At 32.3% G+C, this 23,763-nt stretch overlaps 1 protein-coding gene across 1 annotated transcript; it reads right to left on the bottom strand.

The window, feature by feature from the left end:
- Positions 1-292: 292 nt before the first annotated feature.
- On the bottom strand, positions 293-22,521 carry LOC133185365 (synaptotagmin-6-like). The gene is made up of 5 exons (XM_061320527.1): positions 22,017-22,521; positions 8,752-9,596; positions 2,366-2,486; positions 1,632-1,803; positions 293-648 (listed from the first exon to the last, which is right to left on the bottom strand). Exons 1-5 carry the CDS (start codon positions 22,036-22,038, stop codon positions 408-410), a joined length of 1,401 nt encoding a protein of 466 aa, XP_061176511.1. The 5' UTR covers positions 22,039-22,521; the 3' UTR covers positions 293-407.
- Between the last annotated feature and the right edge of the window lie 1,242 nt (positions 22,522-23,763).

Raw genomic sequence — 23,763 nt, forward strand, 5'->3', positions numbered from 1 at the left:
CATACAAATTATAGTTTTCTCTGTAATAACTATCATGAAAAGTATAAAGAAATCTTTATAAAATATATACTTTACATAACAATTATTTGATAATATATTTATAAAGCTTCAAATGTTAAAAAGTGTTTAAAGCAAATATTTAGTTATTATTTAGATTCACTACAACACAATGAGCATATATATATATATATATATATATATATATATATATATATATATATATATATATATATATATATATATATATATATATATATATATATATATATATATCAGTACATCTAAATTTAATCATTAAGGTTGTATTTTTGACAAATATTCACAAAGCATTGCTTGACAAATTAGAGAAAAACATATACAAGGAAAAGAATTGTATCCATTTTTTCTTGACTCCTCATCAGAAATCATCACCCATACATACTTCCCTCGCTAGAATCCACCGTGGACTGTCTAGACTGCCCTTGACAGTTCAGTTTACATTTACCTGTGATGTTTTCACTGGTACAAAAGGGTACGTGTTCTTGTAGAGTGTACCACTGAGCAAGCGGTTTCCGGGGATTTTCTAGCATTTCAAACCAGTGGTCTCTTCCTAGTCCTGGGTATTTGGGTCCCAGAGCACAACAGCCCATTACTTCGTTACTCCCTATTCTGAAAAAAGGAAGTGTTAATCCTTTATTATCCACACTTTTCCTATGAATTCGCCGTATTTAATGAGTAAAATATCATATGTTTATATAAAATATACATGTACATGTATGTAGTAAAAATCTTGGTTCAAACCATTTTATTCATGATAGCGAAAATTTGTCAGATATATCTTCCAAAAGTAAAGTATCTTAATTATTCTGAAAAATTCATCTATTATTATTCCCACATTTCTTTCTCGGGATTTCTGTGTAAGCTGTGTATCTAAAAACAGCAATTGTAAAACTTGTACAAATAGAATACGCGTTATAATCTATATATATGAAAAAGTTGAAAGTTCTTTTTTTTTCTAAATCTTAATCCCCAGTAACTAGTGAAGATAGTTACACATCAATGTTATGCAGTTTTGAGATAACTTTACACAAAGAAAAAAGACTTAAAAAAAACAACAAAAAACACCCCCTTTCTGTTTTCATGGCAACAATGAAAAATTTGTCAAAGCAATTCATTTTTTTTTCAAAAATAAGTTTGACTTTATGCAAGGAATAACACTTTAAAAAGTTTTTTTTAATTGGTTCGATATTTACTGAAAAGATTTCAAATTATCAGATTTTATTCTTTTGTTTCTGTTTCAGTGGCGATGGTTTCTATTGTGAAAGTTTTAACCGTTGAACATAAACTAGGCCAGGTGATTATTATTTTTGAGAAGTTTCATTCAGATTGTTTAAAGAATATGTGCAAACACTTGTAGACAAAATAATGGATGGAACTTCGTTGTGTAATTAGATATTGACCTACCTGTGGTAGTCATTTTGATAATCAAATCATGTCATCAACTGTATTGATCTGCAGTTGTTTATTTTGATTAGCATGATTTAAATAATGACTTTGATGAATTTAAGTGCTTGCAATTTTAAGGTTAGGCATATGAATTGCAAAATGACATAAAAAGATCAGTACATGTGAAGTTTCTTTCTTTGACTTACCGATCGTAGTCAATCACTTTGACAATTAAATACACGTCATCAACATTCTCCTGAGGAACATCAAACACCAGAGCCTCGTTATAGACCGGGTTTAAGGTGTTCTTTTTCACAGACGTCTTCCTCTTCTTTATACGTTTACCTTGACACATCAGTGACACCTTTACATACGGGTCTTTTGAGGAAGAAAAGAGCAGAGTGATACTGTAAAATTCTTATTTCCTAATATGTAGAAAACTTACCCAAAAATATTGTATTGATAATTCATACTTTTTGCTTATGACTTTAAATATTGTTTATAAAAATGAATTTTTGCTAAAACAGTATGAGTCAGCCAACTACAGAAAGAAAGTTTTCTTTTTTTCACATTATATGTTTTACTGAAACAAATAATATCATCATTTAAGTCATCATGATAAAAAATTCACGTGGGTGCTTTTTTTAGTAAGACCCAATCTCCGTCAAAAGACATCAATGAGTAACAATGCATCATTTAAGACATCAACAAAATACCATCATGATGTGAAAAATAGAGCATTACTGAAAATTTAATGAAGGAAATGTTTGTCTTAATTGCAGAAAAATGTAAAGATTCAATAGAGTGTTGAATACAGTCTAAAGTACTATAATACTTCAAAGACTTTTCTACTGAATAGCCACAGCTAACACATCTTTTCAGCACACTAATTTTCTCATACCAAGAAGCAATCTAAAATAACGATAATGACACATCTCACCTGAGGATCCTGTAATGTCCATGGCTTTTAGATTTCGGGCCTTGACAACGGTCAATGTAAGGCGCCCAGCAGTGGGGAGATAACAGAGAGATAGCATCAACTCACCGAGATCAAACTTCTCCTGGGAAAATATACAGAACATTGATGCTTGGTTATATATGCAAATAAAATTTACAATAAAGTAGTCTTAAGTTCAATTTATCAAAAGTATATAATCAACTTAGATATAATTTGCAGAATAATCTTATACTGTATAAGCTAGGAGACTTCTCACAAATTTTATTTTCGTTTACTTTCATTTGCACCTTACTCTAGTTTAATTGTATCTTAATTTCAATTATCCCACCCCATGTAGCATATTTGCACGTTTTGCTATTGTTGGGCTTTTATCGCTCGAGAAAGGACATCTTTTCAGAAATTATTTCTCACCATCTATCCAGAAAAATAAGTCACATGCAGATCTAGAATTCGAGCATCATTTGTGGCATTCAAACCCAGAAACAACAACTCTGCAAGTTTATTCAACATAGGATTTATTAATTTTACATTTAAATTTCCACTTGAAAATCCCCCTGCAATATTGGTTAATGGGTGACGTATTTACATGGAAACTGGCCAGTTCTAACATTTTAGCATTATCTCAAAACTATTTTTTTTTTCGCATGCAGCATCCACAGAATGACTTGTAGTATGTTTTTTTTTCTTACTAAGAACATGATTGTCTTTGTTCTGGGAATTAAATTAAGAAATCTAGTATCGTATAAATTTAAAGAATGAATTGTGTTGGGTAGCACATACAATGGCAGGTTCATTGTTAATAGAATGGACAGTCACGGGTAAGCTAAAAGTGCACAGCATTTGGTTGAATAGCTTTTGTTTTCCAGAGAGCAAAATAGCGAAAGGTTTTTGTCTAAAGAAGGACAGTTACAGGTGAAATTGGGATACAGGTATCAGAAAGTATGTGATGCTACAAATCAGTTTAAACTGTGCTTCGTAAGGTCAAATACGTTTTCCTACAATGGAGAGAGTATGGCAGAATCAAAATCTAACAATGGAAAAGATGAACGAAATGAGTAAAATCCGGACCTGGACCTACTAGCCAAATTCCGACTTGAAAATCGATTTCTTTTCCAACAAAACAGAGGTAACCCAATTTGAATCAAATCTAGAAATATTAGAAACAGTTTGGTGCAAACTGTGTTCTGAGTGTTGGATTTCATATTAGCCGTATTTCTATCTAACTCTCTTTATTCATTTACTTTTTGACTATATTTTAACTTCAGCAATGGGATAAAAAGAGTGAAAAGAGTGTTTTAAGTGTTAAAATAACGTAAATCATTCATGGATTTAAGAGTGCAAAATTAAAAGGACACTGTACAGATATTGTGTTCATGGTTAACTAAGACCTATATGTTTCTTTTTTTTTGTTTACATGTTAATTAAATGAAATTTAATATATTTGGGTTTTATCCCCCCTTGGGTACATTTTAGCCTTTACCTGTAACTTTCCATTCTGTTTGTTTTAACTGTCCATTCTTTTTGAAAAAAAAACTGTCCAATCTAAAAAAAAAAATGGACAATTTTCCAAAAAGAATGGATACTTACAGGTAACTTAATAGATTATTTGAAGAGTTATCAAAAAGATATAGAATGGACAACCAAACAAAATGTTTACGTCACAATCATGTTTACACAATTATTATAAAAAAAATCATAGATACATGTACTAGGAATACCTATGCTAATATATTTCTTATAAGGGTTGTTATACTGCTTCGTCTCGCCTTTTATGGACTTTAACAACCTTGCAATTTTCAGTAGAAAGTCTAACAAATTTGATAAATATTTCATTTTCATTGACCAAAAAGAGACAGTCAGTAGAAAATCTATTAAGATTCCGTGTCAACATTGAAAAGACGTTCCGTGTTACTATCAAAGTTTGCTTTTTGCTGTGTAACAAAACTTACGCGGCAAAAGTGAAGCGTCTCATCCATATCTTCAATAACACGGTGTCATTCTAGTCCGAGGCAAAATGTTAATAATAAAAAAAATAATGCTTCTTTTTAAATTGTATTTACTTGCAAACTTGATGGCTCATCTATAATGTTTTTAAAAGTATCCAGTAACAGATTCGATTTCTTTTAAAAACCACAATGAATGGAGTTCCACTGACAATATTTCGTACGGGAAAAAAACTTTAAACATTTATATGACATCGCTAATCGCATGCAAATAAGTGCTTCTAGCTTATAAAATGGTTCCAATGATGAGGTTAATTTTCAAGCTACGCATTTTTAGGCCCTTGGGGGCACAAATTTGCCAGTGCAAAATTAGATATACATAAACATTTCTTGATAAATGTTTTGCAAGGGATTGCAGTAAGAATAGTTTTTCATTGCTTTTAGCTTTATTTAGCTAAGTAGTAGTACTGTCCCTATTTCCCCTTATAAGATGAGACAGTAAGAGTGGCCCGGTAAGAATCTTGTCTGGCTATGTCCAGGTTAGGGACAATTGACAAACCACTTATGACCACAGAATGGCGAAATATAGTCTTAAATACAACATAAACCATCTTTATATGATCTTGTAAAAGGTCTTCGAGAGAGGTCCACATGGATGATTGTTGAATATTGAAAGGTTATTTGGAATATTACAGAGTACCTTATAAATAATTGTTCTGTAAACTGTGTTTATCATAATAGAAATATAATCTTATTTACTCCATATTCTAAAAGCCTGTATCAAAATGATCTTAATGTCCATTTTGTATCAAATAAATAACACAAAATGAGTGCGTGCTTTGTGGATCATTATTTTTGATGTATTCCCGGAAGCTTTGGTTTGGGAGATCATGAACTGAGGCTTATAGAATCGTTTCTGTTATCAATCAGGGAGATTGGTGACCTTGGAATCACCAGGATCATTTATTCCATAGATACATCTAACACAATAAATCACAGATTTTCCATTGACTTTAAGTACAGTTTGACTCCTGATTTTCCCGGAAATTCCCTTTGAATTAGTTCTTAAATTGTTTTAAATAATTGAGTGCCATTAAAGGACCCTGGAACTTAAAAATAAAATTCTCTATTTTACATGTTACCAAGAATACCTATTTCATTAATATTACATCATCTCTTTGCTCTGTTTACTAAGAATCAATACTTTATGATGCACTCACTGGAAGCTTCAGAAATGTGCTACGACAATTTCAGACTCTTGGTTACCTGTGTGCTTGTTCAATTCTTGAAAATTACGAAAGAAATGATGAACAAACGATAAGCTACTTTATCTTATTTTTAATCTGATTAATTATGTTCAAAGACAAAAATATCCGTTATTTCTTATAAAGCTTTTCAAAGCAACATGTCTGCACTTGTTCAGAATTACAAGGAATGAGTCACATTGTTTCCTTCAAAAAAAGTTAATATGTTTTTTAATATATTTAAACAATGCCTTGAATAAACCAGTGTTTACACTACAGGTAATTAAGACAACTTTTCTACGCCAGGTACAAATGCAGACTTCACTAGATCTAGAGGTTTTACATATAAAATGGAGATAACGAATAGTATTCAAGTTAAATTCTATTAAAACAATAAAAATCGGAAGCAGAGCAAACACGGACCTCCAAAAACATCAGAGGTAGGATTAGATGCCATGGAGGAGTTAGCATCCCCTGTCGACCGGTCACACCCTCCGTTTGCCCCTTGTGATGATCGGTAAATAACGGAAAAATCCGTCAACAATTCATTGTTTAAATTCCATTAAAACAATACAAATACTTGCATACACATGTTGTTCAAAACATTAACAAGAGTTAAATTGTATTGAAAATGAAAGAGGTTAAACTGGAGTTTGCTTTCGTATCTAGTGTGATTACACTTAACCTCTGTAAAAAGGGAAGGTCGGTCTAACTTGATGAAATTTCATACGATGACATGATAGCAAAATGTACTCTTGTTTGAAATCAAGCAGATAAATCGTTTTTCCTTGGTATTGCGTGCTTCAGAAACGTAAAGAGTATTCCTCTGCCAGAAGTCGCATAAGTTACCCATAATTTAATTAACCTTCTTTTTTTAGTCCAGATACATTTTAAAACAGCTAGCACATAAACAACCATCGAACCTGAAGCTTAAGCCCAGGTATAAATACTTTTCTTGTAGATATTCTTTTTTAAAATTGTGAGTTATTTTTAAAATAAGCTAATCCTGTCTATATCCATAATATCCAACATTGATTCGTTTAATAAATAAAACGTGTTAAATATCCCTTTTTAATGTTTATATAATAAGGATAGGAAATTTTAAGGACATACGCAACGTACTTTTGAACTTTTTTTTACTTCTTCCCTGTATAATTGATTTTCAATAATTAAAGGACTTTTCCATGACTTCTATAATGCCTAATAACGCTGTTAAACCTATTCTAAACCAATTTTTGAGGAAATGTTTGTGAAAACTAGGTTTTTTGGTCATTTTTCTTTGAATAACACAAGGTTTTTCATCATTTCATACCTATTCAAATGTCCTGGTAATTTATTCTGATTCTTTTTTTCTAAGAACATCTGATTTTTAAAGATTTTAAATTGAGAATATCTTCAAAAATTACCAATGGTTCAGGTGCTGTATGAGGTACGTTGCGTGTGACCTTAATTAAAGAAATAAATTTTCAATTTTACTCATAGCCATATGTGTATTTTGAAAAGTACCGGTACTTTGTAGCTGAGTTACCAAAATCATCTGCCTTTTTGTTACAACCATGCACATTTCATTTTCTTTTTCTTAAATAAAGATGGTAATCTTGTAAAAGATGGATCAATTAAAATTGTTATATATATATATATATATATATATATATATATATATATATATATATATATATATATATATATATATATATATATATATATATATATATATATATATATTCTTTAAATAAATATATTCTGTCGTATAGCCAATTTATATCGAGTCTCTGCATTATCTATCCAAAAAAGTAAAGTTTAAAAGCTACATCTGCAAATTTCAAGCGTACTTTTAATTATAGGAAATCATTATATTTCGTAGAGATTCAATCATCGAGATTTTTATGGGCACCATTTAACAACGAATTTACAACTTCAACGAAATAAAAGTTTACCCATGAACCAGTATGATATAATAACATTATGTGTTATTTAATATCATTTAACTGAGAACCGTTAAAGAAATTAATTCACCTTTGAAATGAAATCTTGAATAAACCTTGAATGAAATCTTCGAGGGGGAGTGAAATTACATTACAAATGCAGTGAAATTAAAAGACATTTATAACCTTGTTTTATAAGATATTTCTCTTGTTCATCAATATGATAATGACATAGCGAGGAATTTTAAAATTAGTTGTCGTTGACTTTTTCAAACACACTTGTACATGTACTTTAGAATGTACATTTTCCATTGATAATTTTCAAAAATATTCTCAATTTATAATGAATGTACCATCAAACGTTCTTTGACTTTGCATATATTTTCAGGAGTTTTGAACAAATATTGAAGGATGAAAATCTTTTGTGTGTGTTTTTAAGAAAAATTATATTGTTTGAGCTGGTATTTCCTCGAAATTTGATTCGAAAAAGATGTACAGCATTACCAGGCATCATAAAATCGCACAAAGGTCTTTCAATATCTGGAACTTGTAAATTATAGTGGGATTAAGAAAATAAAGTTCAAAACTACGTTGCATTTGTCCTTAACAAGAGGTATTTCGGAAACAATAAATAAGGAGCCAAATATAGTATACTGTAAAGAATTAGAAAAATTGCAATCTTAGAATCTTTTATACCTTAAGAAAAAACAATCAGTTGAAGTGAAACATTATTTTCTTTCAATTTACAGGGAAAAAAACCTGCCTCTGTGTTTTTTTGTTTGTTTGTTTGTTTGTTTTTGTTTGTGTTTTTTTTTTTTTTTTTTTTTTTTTGTACGCAAGTATTTCAATGAAAAAAATCATATATCTCAATGACTAAGATGTGTTTCTTTGGATCCATGCAGAATATGATTTTTGATAGGGGAAGCTTCAACCAAATGCATAAATGCCTATGCTGGACATGAATTCTGTGTGTGTGTGTGTGTGTGTGTGTGTGTGTGTGTGTGTGTGATGCGGGATGCGTCTCCTGAGTTGCCCTGTGAATTGCTAGTACCTTTAACTATTGTACTGAGATAAAGAGAGACAAAAGTGTATAATTACTACCTTTACATTTGTTATGACTATCTTAAAGAAATATCTTCCACTCTCCAGTGAATTGTAATCACTCTGTCCCGTGCTCATAAAAATAGTTTCTAGTGTTTAACCATCTGGGTACACACCAGGTGACAATTTTGTGTCTACCTTTACATAGATCTTACCTGATTAGCGCTCAGTATATCCCGGACAAAGAAAGTCTCATTTGCTAAGCTTCCTTCGCACAAAATGTCCTTCACAACCACAGTTCCGATGAGATCATGGCGGGAAAAACGATCAAAATCGTAAATATTAAACTGCAACACTCTTGATGTCAATTCCTTATAAGGAACTGAAAAGGCAAATTTTTCATTAAATTCTGGGGATAAAGTTTTTCGATGGACTTTTGTCTGACACTTATGTTTTCTGTCTGGTAGAAGATAAATTTTGACGTACGGATCAGACGTTCCAGAAAAATCTTTGGCGGGAAGATCTTCGCACCTTAATACATTTACAACTAGACTCTCAGACCCATGGTTGTAGGCAAGGGTAAAAAATATTTTTCCGCAGACACAGTGTTCACTTTTAACGCTATCTATCGACACTTGCTTATACAACTCTGGTTTAATAACTCCAAGACTAGGCTGTTCCTTATGCTTTACGCTTTGAACTTGGAACTCTATATTTGAGAGATCTAATTTATGTGATAGTTGACGCTTGAACAGTTCATGGCGCTGTGATACAGTAGGAAGCGTAGATTGTCGGACGTTTGTTAACTTGAAGATACCTTTCTTACCGAATTTGTCGTCTTCTTCAAGAAAATGCTTATTGAGTTCTGGCGTACTTTGCGATATTCGTAAACGAGAACCTGATTGTATTGCATTTGGTGAGTATTCTTCGTCCGAGCTCTCATACCACTGGAACCGGTTCCGCTTCCGCTTACAGTACAACCATGTAATGTAAACAATCACTGTAATCACCACGGCAACACCAGCTGTTACAATGGCAACTGTGTACCGGACAGGGAAACCTGAAATAATTTAATAGTTGACTCACTTTAATATTGCAGTTTTCTCAGATTTTTATTTTCAATTTATAAAAATATTTCTCAAGAAAATTTGTATAAATATTCGTATGAAACACTTTAATACTCTCATCAATTGCATTCAAAACAGAAAATTTCTAATGAAAAGCAAAGAATTTATTGCTGAAGAAGAACAAAGCGAAATTGGGTCGTAAAATCCCTTGGTAGTACCAACAACTCACGGCTCTTTGTGGCTTTTCATAAACAAGTCATTAGAAATATTAACGGTTTTCCTGTTCACATTTGTCCTTTTCACATTATAATATTATTTTGCAATCTATTTTTTTTCTTTACAAAAAATAAATGAATAAAAATGAGATGGATTTTAGTTGCAAAACAAGTATTTATTTTGAGACACTTTCCAAAAAAAAGAAAAAAAGGATTGATGCCCTTCCATTTGTTTCCCGATTCGGTGCAATATGAAACTGAAATCAGTTCTAAACATTATCCAAAATACGACAATTAGCCGAATTTGATAATTAACCGATCTTTTAAAAAGCCTGTAGTCTTGATTTATATGCTACATGTAAGGTACATGTAGTAGCTGTGTTCTGATTGGCCAGACATGAAGTAAATTTGAACTGATTCAAAATGCGAGAGAGAGAGAGAGTTGTTTCAAAAAAATTATCAGTGATCTACTTGTTGAATTAAAGTTACACAAATCATATTGCAAGTAAATGATTCATCGCAAGTTGAGGTCTACTGGGTAATCGGATATATTTACTTAGATCATCGATCTACAAGATTATCGATTCTCATTGCAAGTACAGTAAAGCATATTTAAAAGATTCCCGAGTGGCGATTATCTACGCAATTTCATTAGGTACTCTATTCCTGCTTTCAAGTATCCAAGTTACGGAATAATATATCTTTAATAAAACTTTTCATATTTGATCGGGAAAAAAATGCAACTGAACAGTGGTTAAGGAAACCATACACGATAATGAATGGATAAGACTATCATTCTATAATTCACTTAAACTCGGTCACTGACATACGTGATCGTATCAGGTTTCTGGCAGCTCTATCGACTAGTGACGGCGAGAGTAAATCACAAGTCATCGCTGTCATACAGCGTCGTCTGCTACATATACCCAGAATTCCCCTGTGTTTAGCAAAAGACATATATTCTACATCCGGCAAAAGTAGTAAATTGGAAATGTGTGAAGATTGATTCTCTATATAGAAGTTTTGTCTTGCAATCATCAGGTCTGTGGTAATTTGTCACCTAGACCGATAATTTTTCGTCTCAGATTTATCGAGAGACAACCACCACAACAAGACGGATCGATTAGAACAATATGACTTGCAAATTATATAATCGGGAACCTATTCCTACAGATACTAAAATTACGGAACAACTGTCAATGCATGGTTCAATAAATACTCGCATTTTCTTTCACTTTCTACAGCAGAGAATTGATTGAAAATGACAATTATTTTCTCGTCCTGAGACATTTTTATAATTTGTCTATCCTTAATTATGTCCACATGTCAATGTGAATGCAGGAAAGCCAATGTCATGTTCTACGTATGGTTATTAATAATCAAATAGGTAATCGCTGTTTTATGGTTCTATCAAGCCAATATAAAATCTCAATAGCACTCGTCCAGGAAGTCTCCATGCTACATATATACTGCATAAATTATATTTATGAAATATGGAGATAACTAACAGTATTCAAGCTCAAAAACCCATTTAACATTACAAATCGGAAGCAGAGCAAACACGGGCCTCCAAGAATATCAGATGTGAGATCAGGGACCATGGAGAAGTGAGCATCCCCTGCAGAGCGGTCACTTCCGTCGTTATCTCCTTGTCATGATCAGGGAAAAAGGAAAAATCCGTCGACAATTCAGTGCATAAATAATGGTCTAACAATTAGTATGAAAAGCGTCAGTCAGCGTTTGACTTATTGAAATATTGAATTTGCTGACAAGGCCATTGTATCGACCATAAGACTTGCCAAACGATGACTACGAGTAAGACTGTTGATATCCTTGTTTCATCAATTTGTTTGTCAATATCTTGCCTCGTTTTAGAAATTGTTCATATGTAGAGCATGCTCTTGCGTATCGAATCAACTGGAAGACGAAAACCCTATAAGTGATAAGGGTGTATTACTACATCAGTAAGGGAAGTTGACGATTGAAAAATTGCCATCACGTCTATCATAAAGATGTATTGTTAGGTACCATGAAAGTCTTTTTCTAATTCCAACAGATTGTTTGAAGACCTTATCTCCAAAACTACATAGCTATTGTCAATCAGAAACTCAATCATATTTTTAATATCAACTTTGGTGTACTTGTGTGTACAATCAGAATGTTTTTAACAAAATAATTTTGCAAATGTCCAATAACAAGGCAAGTATATCGAATAGGCAATTTATGGTTCTATCAAGCCAACATAAAATCTCAATAGCACAGGAAGACTCTATGCTACATATATACAGCTTAAATCATATCTATTTCAATTTTCTACGATTGTAAGTGTTAGACCTTGATCGGTTTTTTACAGCTTTTTAATCAACATTTTACAAATTTGGCTTCATATTCTATTTGACTATTATGCTATGCTATTTGACTGTATAATATACGACCTATGGATACTCTGTGGGTGTAGATATAGAGACATTTATATAATAACGATGTTTTCAGCCTGAATCAATTAAACAAAATGTGTAATATCTTTTACAAAAGCATAGAACACATAATTACTCTGACTTAGACTGATGGACTATTAGACAATACTCAGAGAACCTAAACATGTCAATAAATCTAATTTGTGTTTTACTTGAAATTCATTTTCCTTGTCGTGAGTTGATTTTTTTTTTCATTAAGGTTAATGGAAGATCAAATGTAATTTTACATTAAGCAATTTCAAACCGAACAGTCCTTTCAAATTCCATCATTAAAAAAATTTCAGGATGTAAAGAATACTTTATAATGTTCCATTCATCGGCTTTTCCAATTGGTTAAAATTGATATTCTAAAATTATCATACTCACTTTGTCCATATGATTTCGGTCTGAAGGAAGTGTTGATTTTTGTGATTTAATTTAAAATATGGAATATTGTTTTTATTATTTGATCACGATTTGAATTAGATGTAGGACTATGGTTAATGATTTTCCTGTTGAACTGATTGATTCTAAGAATGCATGATTGTTGCTTCCTTGGTCATTTTTAATCATTTATATACAATTAAGAAGATTCTAATATGTTTGTAGCATTTTGCATACAAAATTAATACATTATTCAAGTTAAAAAATTTTGTGTGGTTATACAAGATTTCTATTAAAAAAAAACATCAAAATATTATTCATTTTGTGTACCGTATTTGATATGGGGAGGATTGTAGACACATGAAGTAATATCCACTCTCCTCAGAATAAGGAGAGAATTCATTATATTGAAAACATTCCCTCTGTACTGCATATGCAAGACTCAAGTTTCAATAGCTAATGAGTCGGTCAATTTCTGTACTGAATGCTTGACATCTTACTAACTCAAAAATTAAAATCTCCTGTGAAAACATGACCTTGGCGAAAACTCATAAATTCAAAATGTCCATTGTTGATCTTTTTTATGTAAACGGGTCCACTGTTGATCTTTTTTTATGTAAATGGAACTCTAGAAAGTAAAATCTTCCAATTGCTTGTAATTTTCTCTTTCTTTCAGAAACGTCAAGACAAATACGAAGTCATAAGGCATAAGCACCTTCATTAAAATGTACCATTATGAACTAGATGTTGACTATATAAATTGAAAGTAAGTCTGTACGATTAGGTAAATTCTCTTCATTCTCTGTAGACCATTGAAACTCTATGATATGGAAAATTTTAACGATGTGAACGGGGGAGTTGAAATAAAAACAAAGAATGGAGGCGTATAAGATGAGGACAATATTCCGCTCCGACACAAGATACGTGTATCTAAAAGATATGTGTAAGAATGCATTTCTCAATTCTAAGAGTTCATACAAGTTGGGTTTTTTTTTCAAACATCGTGTCTGTGTCATCCTTTTCAACATTTGATTCCTTTGATGCATTGAATTACTTTTTGATAAATGATATATTTTTTCAGTTATGTTTTGAAGGTAAGAGGCTGGCATATGATTCAAACTCTCTCCAAAGCTAAAATTAAGTATTATAGCGTTATTGAATGAGATGTATGGAGATAACGAACAGTATTCAAGCTCAAAAGTCCATTAAACAATACAAATTTCGGAGCAGAGCAAACACGGACCTCTAAAACATCAGAGGTGGGATCAGGTGCCATGCAGGAGTGAGCATCCTCTACCGACCGGTCACACCCGCCGTGTGCTCCTTGTCATGATCGGGAAATAACAGAAAAAAGAATTCGACAATTCAGTGTGTAAATAATGGCCTAACAATTAGTATGAAAAACGCCAGTCAGCATTTAACTTAATGATAAATTGTATTCGCTGACAAGGTCCTTGTATCGACCATAGAACTTAAGAAATGACGACTAGTTTAATGACGCCCAGTTTACTATAGTTACCGGTAACTATATGTAAAGTACGCTATAGTAAATCAAAGTTTCTAATGTTATCACTCTAGCATCATAGCCATCACTATGGTAAGTCAAAGTTTTCAAAGTAATCACTATAGTGTCATCGTTATCAGTATAGCAAATCAAAGTTTTCAAAAGTTATCACTAAAGTAAATTAAAGTTTTCATATTTATCACCATAGTAATTCAGTTTTCATAGTGATCACTATAGTATTTCAAAGTTTTCTTTGTTATCACGATAGTGTCATACTGATCACTATTGTAAATCAAAGTCTTAAAAATTATCATTATAGTAAATCGAAGTGTCAAAGTTATTACTATAGTTAACTATAGTTTTCATAGTGTCGAAATTATCACAATAGTTAACTATAGTAATGAAATGTGGAGATAAGGAACAGAATTCAAGTTCAAAGTCCATCTAGACAATAGTAATCAAGAGCAGAGCAAACACTGACCTCAAAAAACATCATAGATGGGATCAGGTGGCTTGGAAAAGTGAGCATCCCCTACCGACTGGTCACACCCGCCGTGTGCTTCTTGTCATGATCGGGGAAAACAGAAAAATCCGTAGACAATTCAATATGTAAATAATGGCCTAACAATTAGTATGTAACCTATAGTTAACTATAGTATTTTTGTAAGGAAGTATCAGACTACAGGTACTGATTCCTGCTCACATAAAGGCCCTCATCGAAAAGATTTTGTTACATTTTGCATTAAAGAATTAAATGAAAGGAATAATGCCACTCCTTTATGATGTGTTGGTATCATTATTTCACCTTTCTAACACAAGATATCATTTAATTAAAACAGTATAAATTGCATGTTTTTGTTTTATTTTACAGAAGTCAGTCGTGATAATAGAAACAGTTTATTTCTCAAGGAGGAAAATAGATACAGCACTTTTTTCACACAAAGCGATGTTTAGAACAGAATCGACAAGACTTTACTTAAGAATGGTACAAGGAACCAAATCAGAGGGAAATGGCCTTCACACATCGGAAATAACATTTCGAAACAAGCCGTAAGATGGGGAAATTAAGATCATAGTAAGTAACGGCTAATGAAGAGAGGGCAGATTTTTAACAGCATCTACTTTATAAAAGGCTGTGAATCAGTTTGATCACATTAGAATAAGAAGTCCAATTTTTGAAAGGATTAGTGAATTTTAATTCAAGTATGGACGATATTCACATAAAACATACATTCCCTGATTTAGATGCCCATGCAGTTTAAGTCATTAGCTGCTTATAATTTGTAAATACGGAGTAAAATTTTAATCAATTCTTTCTGAAGTTCTTTCAAATGGAAATTTTGACTGACAAATCAATATCTTTTTTTTCTTTTTGTGAGTATCCCATTTTTATCCATAGAGAGTAAGTAATGATTAGTGCTGTCAAGGATTATAGCAGATATTCAGATTTCCGTTTTTGTCAATCAAAAATATGTACATTATTCTTGATTAAAGACAGCAAAAAAGAGTTTTTATGTCATTTTACTAAAGTGGGCATGATGTGTGACAGACGCCCAGGGAGATTTCTTAATTTCAGCATATGCGGATGATAAGCCTTTGAATAGTTCGTGCATGATACCGGTATTTCATTTCTTTTGATATGTTCTTCACATCCAAAAACAACTGTATGACTTTTTCCTATTTCCCACTGATCATGTTTTAAAACAAATATTCAATTTACTCTATGTCAGAAAGCTTTCACTTAAGTTCCCTTTTTTCTTGCCTGTGTTTCTTGAGATTTTCAATTGACTCGGTCCTATTTAGTGAGAAGTTTGATTACTTTAGTATCACCCTGTGGTTTGATACAGCAAGGCACTCGTTTCTGTAAAAAAAAAATTTCACCCATAGTAACACAAGGTATTTAACTCCGAATTACATGGAGTACCCCCGTCCCCAGCATCACACTCATTTACACTTTCATAGAAAATGCACTGGCATACTGTTTATTACCATTGTCTTCAACGACAATTTATCTACACAACCATATATGGCATGCCTGTCTTTATTTTCTCTTATCTCCGTAAACAGCGTCAAAACTCTGCTAACCGAATGTGCTAACCTCCTTAATATGTTCCTGGATTTTTATTGGTCTCAAACATCTGTTTCTAAAATTATGGTATATTTCATCTTAAAGTGTAAATGAGAGCAATTTTGGGGATCGAGGGGGTACTCCATGTAGTTCGGAGTTGGATACCCTGTGTTAATATACTACTGGTTCTAAAAAAAATTATTACGGAAACAAGTGCCTATGGGGACAAAGCAACCTCGAATCTCCTTACCTAAGGACACTGTGTCCAAAGTTTGATTACAATTGATAGACAGATGGATGGACAAACAGAACAAAGTGAGCGTCACAGGTATTGCTTTCCCTATAATCTTAAAAAATAATTTTAATAAAAAAAAGTTTCAAACGTAATCTTACAATTTTTTGTATAATAATCTTATAGCTTTTAATGATGGTTCACTTTATGACCATTCTGTGAATCAAAGACATTAAAACAAACATAGATATTCTGGCTAGAATATTTGTAAATAATGTGAAAATTAATTAAGCATACTAGTATAATCTCTGTCTCACTGCCAAAAATACATTTTAAAATGCAACTGAAAATATTCTATATTTCAACTAAAGATTTAAAGATAAATTAATGTGAAAGTTTTAGGACGACTGTGAGAAACGCAAAATGGATCTAATTCAGACCGTTTTCGACTATAGAGGTATAATTATTCCTTCGCAGGACTACATTGATCGTACCAGTTTTCCAATTAGCAAGCCAAGAAAAAAAGGGAACTCAATAAAATTCCAAGAAAACATCACTGTGTTCATCTTGTCCTATCATCAAATAAAGCGGTGTCCGTAGTTCTTTCTTTTTAAGAAAGAAGTGGACATTATGGTAAACTTTGGAAGATTCGAATTCTTTTACGAAAAAAAACATATATATAAACCCTTTATTTTCATCTGATGCAAAAAATGATCATGCATGCATTAGAATTTGGTCACATTTAATAATGATAGTTCACACTTCATGCAAAGATGTTTATCTTTTCACCAAACTAAATGTTACAGGTAGGTGTTAGCGAAGTGCATTTATCATTCTTGTTTCATTAAAAAGGTGTGTTAAAACAAAAAATATTTGTTTCAATCTCTCTCTCTCTCTCTCTCTCTCTCTCTCTCTCTCTCTCTCTCTCTCAAGCAGAAAATGTTTTTTCCTTGGTCATACATGTTAAGGTTGGCTTAAGCCTTTGACATCTTATGCGAAGGAAACAAAATATTCCCAAGGAACAAGGCATTACGAATTCTTCATAGAATAGAAGCATTTATGATTTGGAAATATTTTTTTCATCCAATCAGATCAGAGGTTATTTTTTTCTTCTTTTGTTGGTCTTTTGTTGGTCTTTCTATTACCTATTTTAGGTTTAAGCAAACATCTATGACTTAAAGTATGAAAAAAGAAAGGGGAGAACAATACAAATACGATCTCACATATTTAATTCCCGTTAATAATGTCGCTTTACATTCTGGGTGTTGTCAACAGCATAAATGCATCATTAAAATGAAAATTTAGCCTGCCAATTTTGTTCCCATGATGATTAAAATACCTTGCTAAGAAATATAGAATGTAATTTTAGGTCTTCTTTATAGAGTTAGCTCACGGTAAGGGGAACGTAGGCAGTATAGCGCGCCAATTTCCAGGGCAATTCTGCTCCCGGTGGAAGTAACCAAATTCCTAAATTCACGCAAAAGAGTCATAAAGCTTTCTCTCCTTATGTTTGTTTGATTAGGACCAATTACGTCATGACAGCGAAGTGATTTACGGGAGTGTTGTCTTCACATAACGAGATAGTGTTGACGGCTATTGGACACTACCAACACCAGCTTCATGATCTTGTTTTAATATTAGAAACGTTTTGTATGTGAAATTTTTATTTTCATGAATATATGCAATATTTAAGTGCTTGTTGAAACTTTCCTTGGCAAAAAAACTGCTAGCAAGAGTTTATTAGATTTATATCCACTTATTGCTTACACTGCTAAAAATAATGAAAGCATGCATTTTTTTTTTTTTTTTTGGGGGGGGGGGGGAGGCTGACAATACTAAATCCCTAACTCCTGAAATTCGGCGTACCAAAAGCATTTTATGAAATAAAAGCATTGTATTTAAAAAAAAAAAAGGAAAAAGGAATTTTCTATACACAGTCTTATTTTTATCTTCTGCTGATGATAGCTTTACGTTAATGCGTATGTATCTTTTTTCAGGATTCAGACGGATTTATCTGATGAAGCTACATGTATATGACATGGCTGGTCCATTAAATCCATTAGTTGACGTATAATCTGATGCTTTAAAGACAAATGTATTCAAGGGTTCGTTACATTATGGAGCGTATTAATTTATGGAGCTTATATTTAGATGAACTATAAATTCATGCGTAGTTTTTGTTTATGCATACATGCACAGAATTTTACCTCATACGGTCATATTCACCGAATTTTACCTCATACAGTCACAAATCACAGAATTTTACCTCATACAGTCACAATTCAACGAATTTTACCTCATACAGTCACAATTCACAGAAATTTACCTCATACAGTCACAATTCACAAAGAGTCTCCATTTCATTCTAGAGTGTCCCTAGATAGGTAATTCTCAATTACCAAATAATTTTAATTAATTTCTCTAAAACATCATTCATGAAACAATTTCTTTCGTAAACGTAAAACAGCCATTGTTACAACTGCTTTGTACGTTGTTCAAGAAGAAGACTGGTATACATGTATGTTCTTGGTCGGAGAACAAGCACTTCTATCGGATCATTTTAGGGGTTCTTATTTTAGGATTTTTAGGTATTTCTCAGCAACGAACAATATAAGCAACTTCAATGTGTATTGATATGGATTTAACACTCAAATGTAATAAGTGAATATAACGAACAGTGATTATCTCCAAATTCTTAAATACGTCACACATTTATGAACAGGGCATAAGAAGTATCGCTTGGAACTCCAAAGGTAGGATCAGGTGCCTAATACATGTAAGCATCACCGTGGACTGGCCACACTTGTCGTGAGCCCTTTACATTGATCAGGTAGTCGGAGTAATCTCAAACTTTGTATAAAAATAACAATACCTAACAATTGGTATGAAACATGTCAGTCAAAATATACGACCCAGTGATTAGATTGTACTACAAACAGGATCATTAAATCGACCATAGAATTTTCGAAATGATGACTTTAAACGAGGTTGTTGAGATCCCTGAACAAACAATTTATTTGTCAGTAGCTTGTCTTGGTTTTAAGATTTGTCTTGATCAATGCTTTCTTTTGTATATCGAATAAGATGGGAGACATAAACATAATATGTAGGTGATAGTTGAATATTACTACATAAATAAGAAAAGTTGACGATGGAAAAGCTGAAGCCATCTCGTTTAATAGAGTTAAGTTGTAAATTGGCCATTATTGTCAATAGTCAGTAAAACATCCTAATCTGAATCAGATGTGGGTGTTTTAAATATTTATTTCAAGTTCACTAGGACATATGGAGTCGACATATGAATGAAAGTAACTAATGTTTAGTGAAAAATCGATATATCTAAATGTCGAGTTGAAGGCCACAGCAATTTTTGTCTCCTCATGTAGATTTTTTTTAAATAAATTCTGCTTCATAGAAATGTACAGATAAGTTGGAAATCCAACAAATTGTTGGAAAACCATGTCTCCAAAGATTACACAGGTATTGTTAATGAAGAACTCCAGCACCTTTTTAATATCAACCTTAGCGTACTTGTGTGTAGAATTAGAAGTTCGTTGAAGAAATTGCGAGACTATGAATCTGATTTTTATAGCAATCTCGAAATTTTCCATTGAACTCTAAAAAATGTTGCCAAAAAGAGAACTCTGCTTATACAAGGAAAAAGAAATCTCCCAAACCTTTTGCTTTCAAATTTGATTTCATTCATAAGAATTAAGTAAATCATACAATCATTTGTATCACTGAGATCAGTTTGCAATAAAGATTTCAGTGAATCCAATTCCCTCAGGCAATACATTACTATACAGAATTTTACTGGTTTCGGGGATGTTATTGTATTGTTGACCCCGCACTGCGGTTTACAGCTCCACAGAGAGCAGATTTATAAGGATGTCATTCCTGGACTTTGTTGCATAGAGAATTGGTTTGTATAAGTTCATGTAGGTACTTCCTAGTCAATGTCAGACAATTCACAAATGAAACATTCGATATAAGTGAATTTTTTTTTTCGAATTGGACGTAAAACAACAAGCAATTAATCTTAGGAAGTATCTATTCATCGCATCGTCATTAAGGTATCTAGACTGGGTGATTTGTAATGTTTTTAACGTATCAAATGGTATACACGTATCCTAACATTATAACTGACGACGAAAAAAATCATAAATCTTACAATCGTACGTCAGTGTTTATTAGAAGCTGGTGCCTCGTAGTCTTCAGATAAGGGGTTTCTATTTTCAATGCTAACTTTGCAGACATATTATTTCTGTCTTCAACATGTCTCTCCTGTCCCGATAAATCATAATCTGGTATGAATAAGCATCATTTCTCCAACCAAGCCATTAAATGGATATATCATTTCGAACACTAGTACGGCAAGTACTAATCTCTATTTTATGACTTAGACTTGCTATTGTTAAGATATTTTTTTCAATAACCTACACATTGCAAATACAAAAAATAATACAAAGAATTTGGAATTTACAACTGTGAACAACGATCGTCCCTCGTCATATAGGGCTTAATCTCGACATTAATATGGAAAATGGTTTTTATAAAAATCAATTCGTCATTTCGTGCAGTAAGTGAAAAATAATTAAAAATTTGGAACTCATAACGCATTTCACGACTTCAAAGCCAAAAACTTGAAATAAATGTAATATAATTTTTAAATGTGTATTTGAGTAGTTCTAAATTTAGAAAAAAAAAACAAACGACGTTTTCAATGGTGATAGTATACTATGAATTCGGATTTCAAAAACTATGAATGCATTTAGCAGGTTCAGATCATGATTTTTTGTTATAAAAATATAGTTCACACTTTAAATTTATGTGGGAATAGTAGGAAATTATTACTGAATTACGATAAAGATTTTATAATCAAGAGAATAAGTAGGCAATTTATAAATTGTTGCATCGATGTCCATTTAGAATATATTAAGTTATACAAGTTTATGTGTTTGCAAATCAAACATGATTTTGTCTGTTGAGTTGCTCTGGTGAATTGAATATCACGCCGATTGATAATTATCAATAATCCATTAGCTACACTCGGATGCGCATCCCAGCTAATCCCTATCCGTGAAAAAAAATATGGATCGGAGACGTCAATATTCAAATGTCCATATGCCTTTTAAATTTATTGCGACTTCAAAGAGCTGCGAATGGTTGAAATGATTTTCAGAAATGGTTTCATCTGTACATGAAAATCTCCATAGACTCTTGAAAATGTTGATCTTAAAGAATGTGGATGATGTAGTTTTTTCATGAACTATACCATTATCTTTTTTTCTAATACTCTAGAGGTGGTAGTCAAGCAGTAGAATGTATTTAAATTATAGATTGTTTCCATTTATTTTACAATTAAGCATATCCAAACCTATTTAACCCAAATTTATATGGCAAAGCAATTTAGGAAGCTGTAACAGCTCACATGAAAATAATGCTTCAAGATTTTCAAAAGACAGGGTTCGATTGCTCATAAAAAATTCTATTTCTTAAGAAGTTAACATAGTTGATTTTCATAAATGTTGAATGCTCTATATATAAATTTTACCTTCATCTTTGCTCTGTACCATTGTTAATTTCCTTGATTAAACACAACGTCCATGTTTACACGGGATGCATCATCAAGTGTTCATTGAAAACCTTTTACGATTCCTGGAAATTTACATGGGACCGTGGCACATTACACTACAATCGATGTACATAACGCAGAGTATAGATTACAATGGACCGCGACAGAAACCGACAAGGATGCATCAAATCACTTTCAGACGAAATCAACAACGGCAATGAACAAGATGATCCCAAGCGCGTCTAACATACGATGGATTTTCCCGCGCGATCCCGTTTTTTCCCGCGCTGCTGCTAGAAGTAGTTCTGAGGAAGAATAAAGATGACAACAGTCGCAGTCCAGGAAAAGCTGGGTTGATTATCGGAATGTCTTTGACTTGATATATCTTACGGCAGCAGTGAAATCACGATCGGAAGTTGCAATTAATTATTGTCCGTTCATTCACTGCAATACAACACAGTCACAAAGTATCATCTCATTTGGTTTTTCGCGCCTCTTTATCCCTTTTACTTGCTATATCATTGTAGTCTATCCTAACATTATCAATTCATTGTATGAAATATTTATTATGTATTGATCTCTCCATGAAGCGAATAAGGTCTGTATTTGTAATTCGGTAATTTTTCACATTGCTGTATTTCCAATAAATAAAGTTTTACTTAAACGATGAATTTAGTGCAACTTGTAGGGTTTTTGTGTTGGTTTTCAAAAGACGGAGAGACTCGATACCTTAGCATGTTACAGATATTAGATTTTGTCACGATACCAAACCAAAAGCCTACAATAAACATGATGATGCTCTAACACGAAAGAGACATCGTAAATTGCGAGATTAAAGCTAAGTTGCTAAATTACTTTGCTACAATAATACTAGTATGTGGTTGGTTATCTTGAATGAGGATAGGAATGTATGAATTTCAATAGCTACATTGTCTAAAGGTATTTATAAGATAACGCTTCCTAAGGCTTTAATTGATCGAAAAATGGCATTAAATGACTTTCTCAGACAAAACATGCATATTTTTAAATGTTTAACAGATTTTAAAATCAATTTAACTTTCTAAGGTCTGTTGCCCACCAGGGAATACTTTCTATTGCACTTATTTTATTACATCAGGAAAATCAGAATAACTGGCATAACAACAAGATGCATCGGCCGGCAATCAATCAGCTTAACTGATAAGCAATCACCACGAACAGCAAGCATAGCTAGCATTATCAGAATACAATCAACAGAAACAGAAAACATAGCTACATGTATCGTTACTAGCTACAAAGAGCATAAAGAGCTAGCATTAGCAATAATAATCAACATGAAAAGCAAGCATAGCTAGCATTACCAGCAATAAACAGCATAAACAACAAGGATAGCTACCATTACTAGCTACAACCAGCATGAACAGAAAGCATAGATAGCTACTTGTATTATTACTAGCTAAAATCAGTATGAAAAGCAAGAATAGCTAGATTAACTAGCATACAATCAGTCTGAACAGCAAACATACGTAGCATTAATTGCATCCAATCAGCTGAACAGCAAGTATAGCTAGCATTACTGGCGTAAAATGACATGAACAGCAAGTATAGCTAGCATTACTAGCATTTAGTCAGCATGAACAACATATCGAACATTACCAGCATACAATCAACATTACTATTCTACATAAATACACAGTTTATTAACTAAATTGCTCAGAGAAATTTTCGATTAAAGGTCACCGGCATA

The sequence above is a fragment of the Saccostrea echinata genome, unplaced genomic scaffold (assembly GCF_033153115.1).
Source record: "Saccostrea echinata isolate AGI-Se365-2 ecotype Australia unplaced genomic scaffold, CSIRO_AGI_Sech_v1 ptg000012l, whole genome shotgun sequence".
In the NCBI taxonomy this organism is placed as follows: domain Eukaryota; kingdom Metazoa; phylum Mollusca; class Bivalvia; order Ostreida; family Ostreidae; genus Saccostrea; species Saccostrea echinata.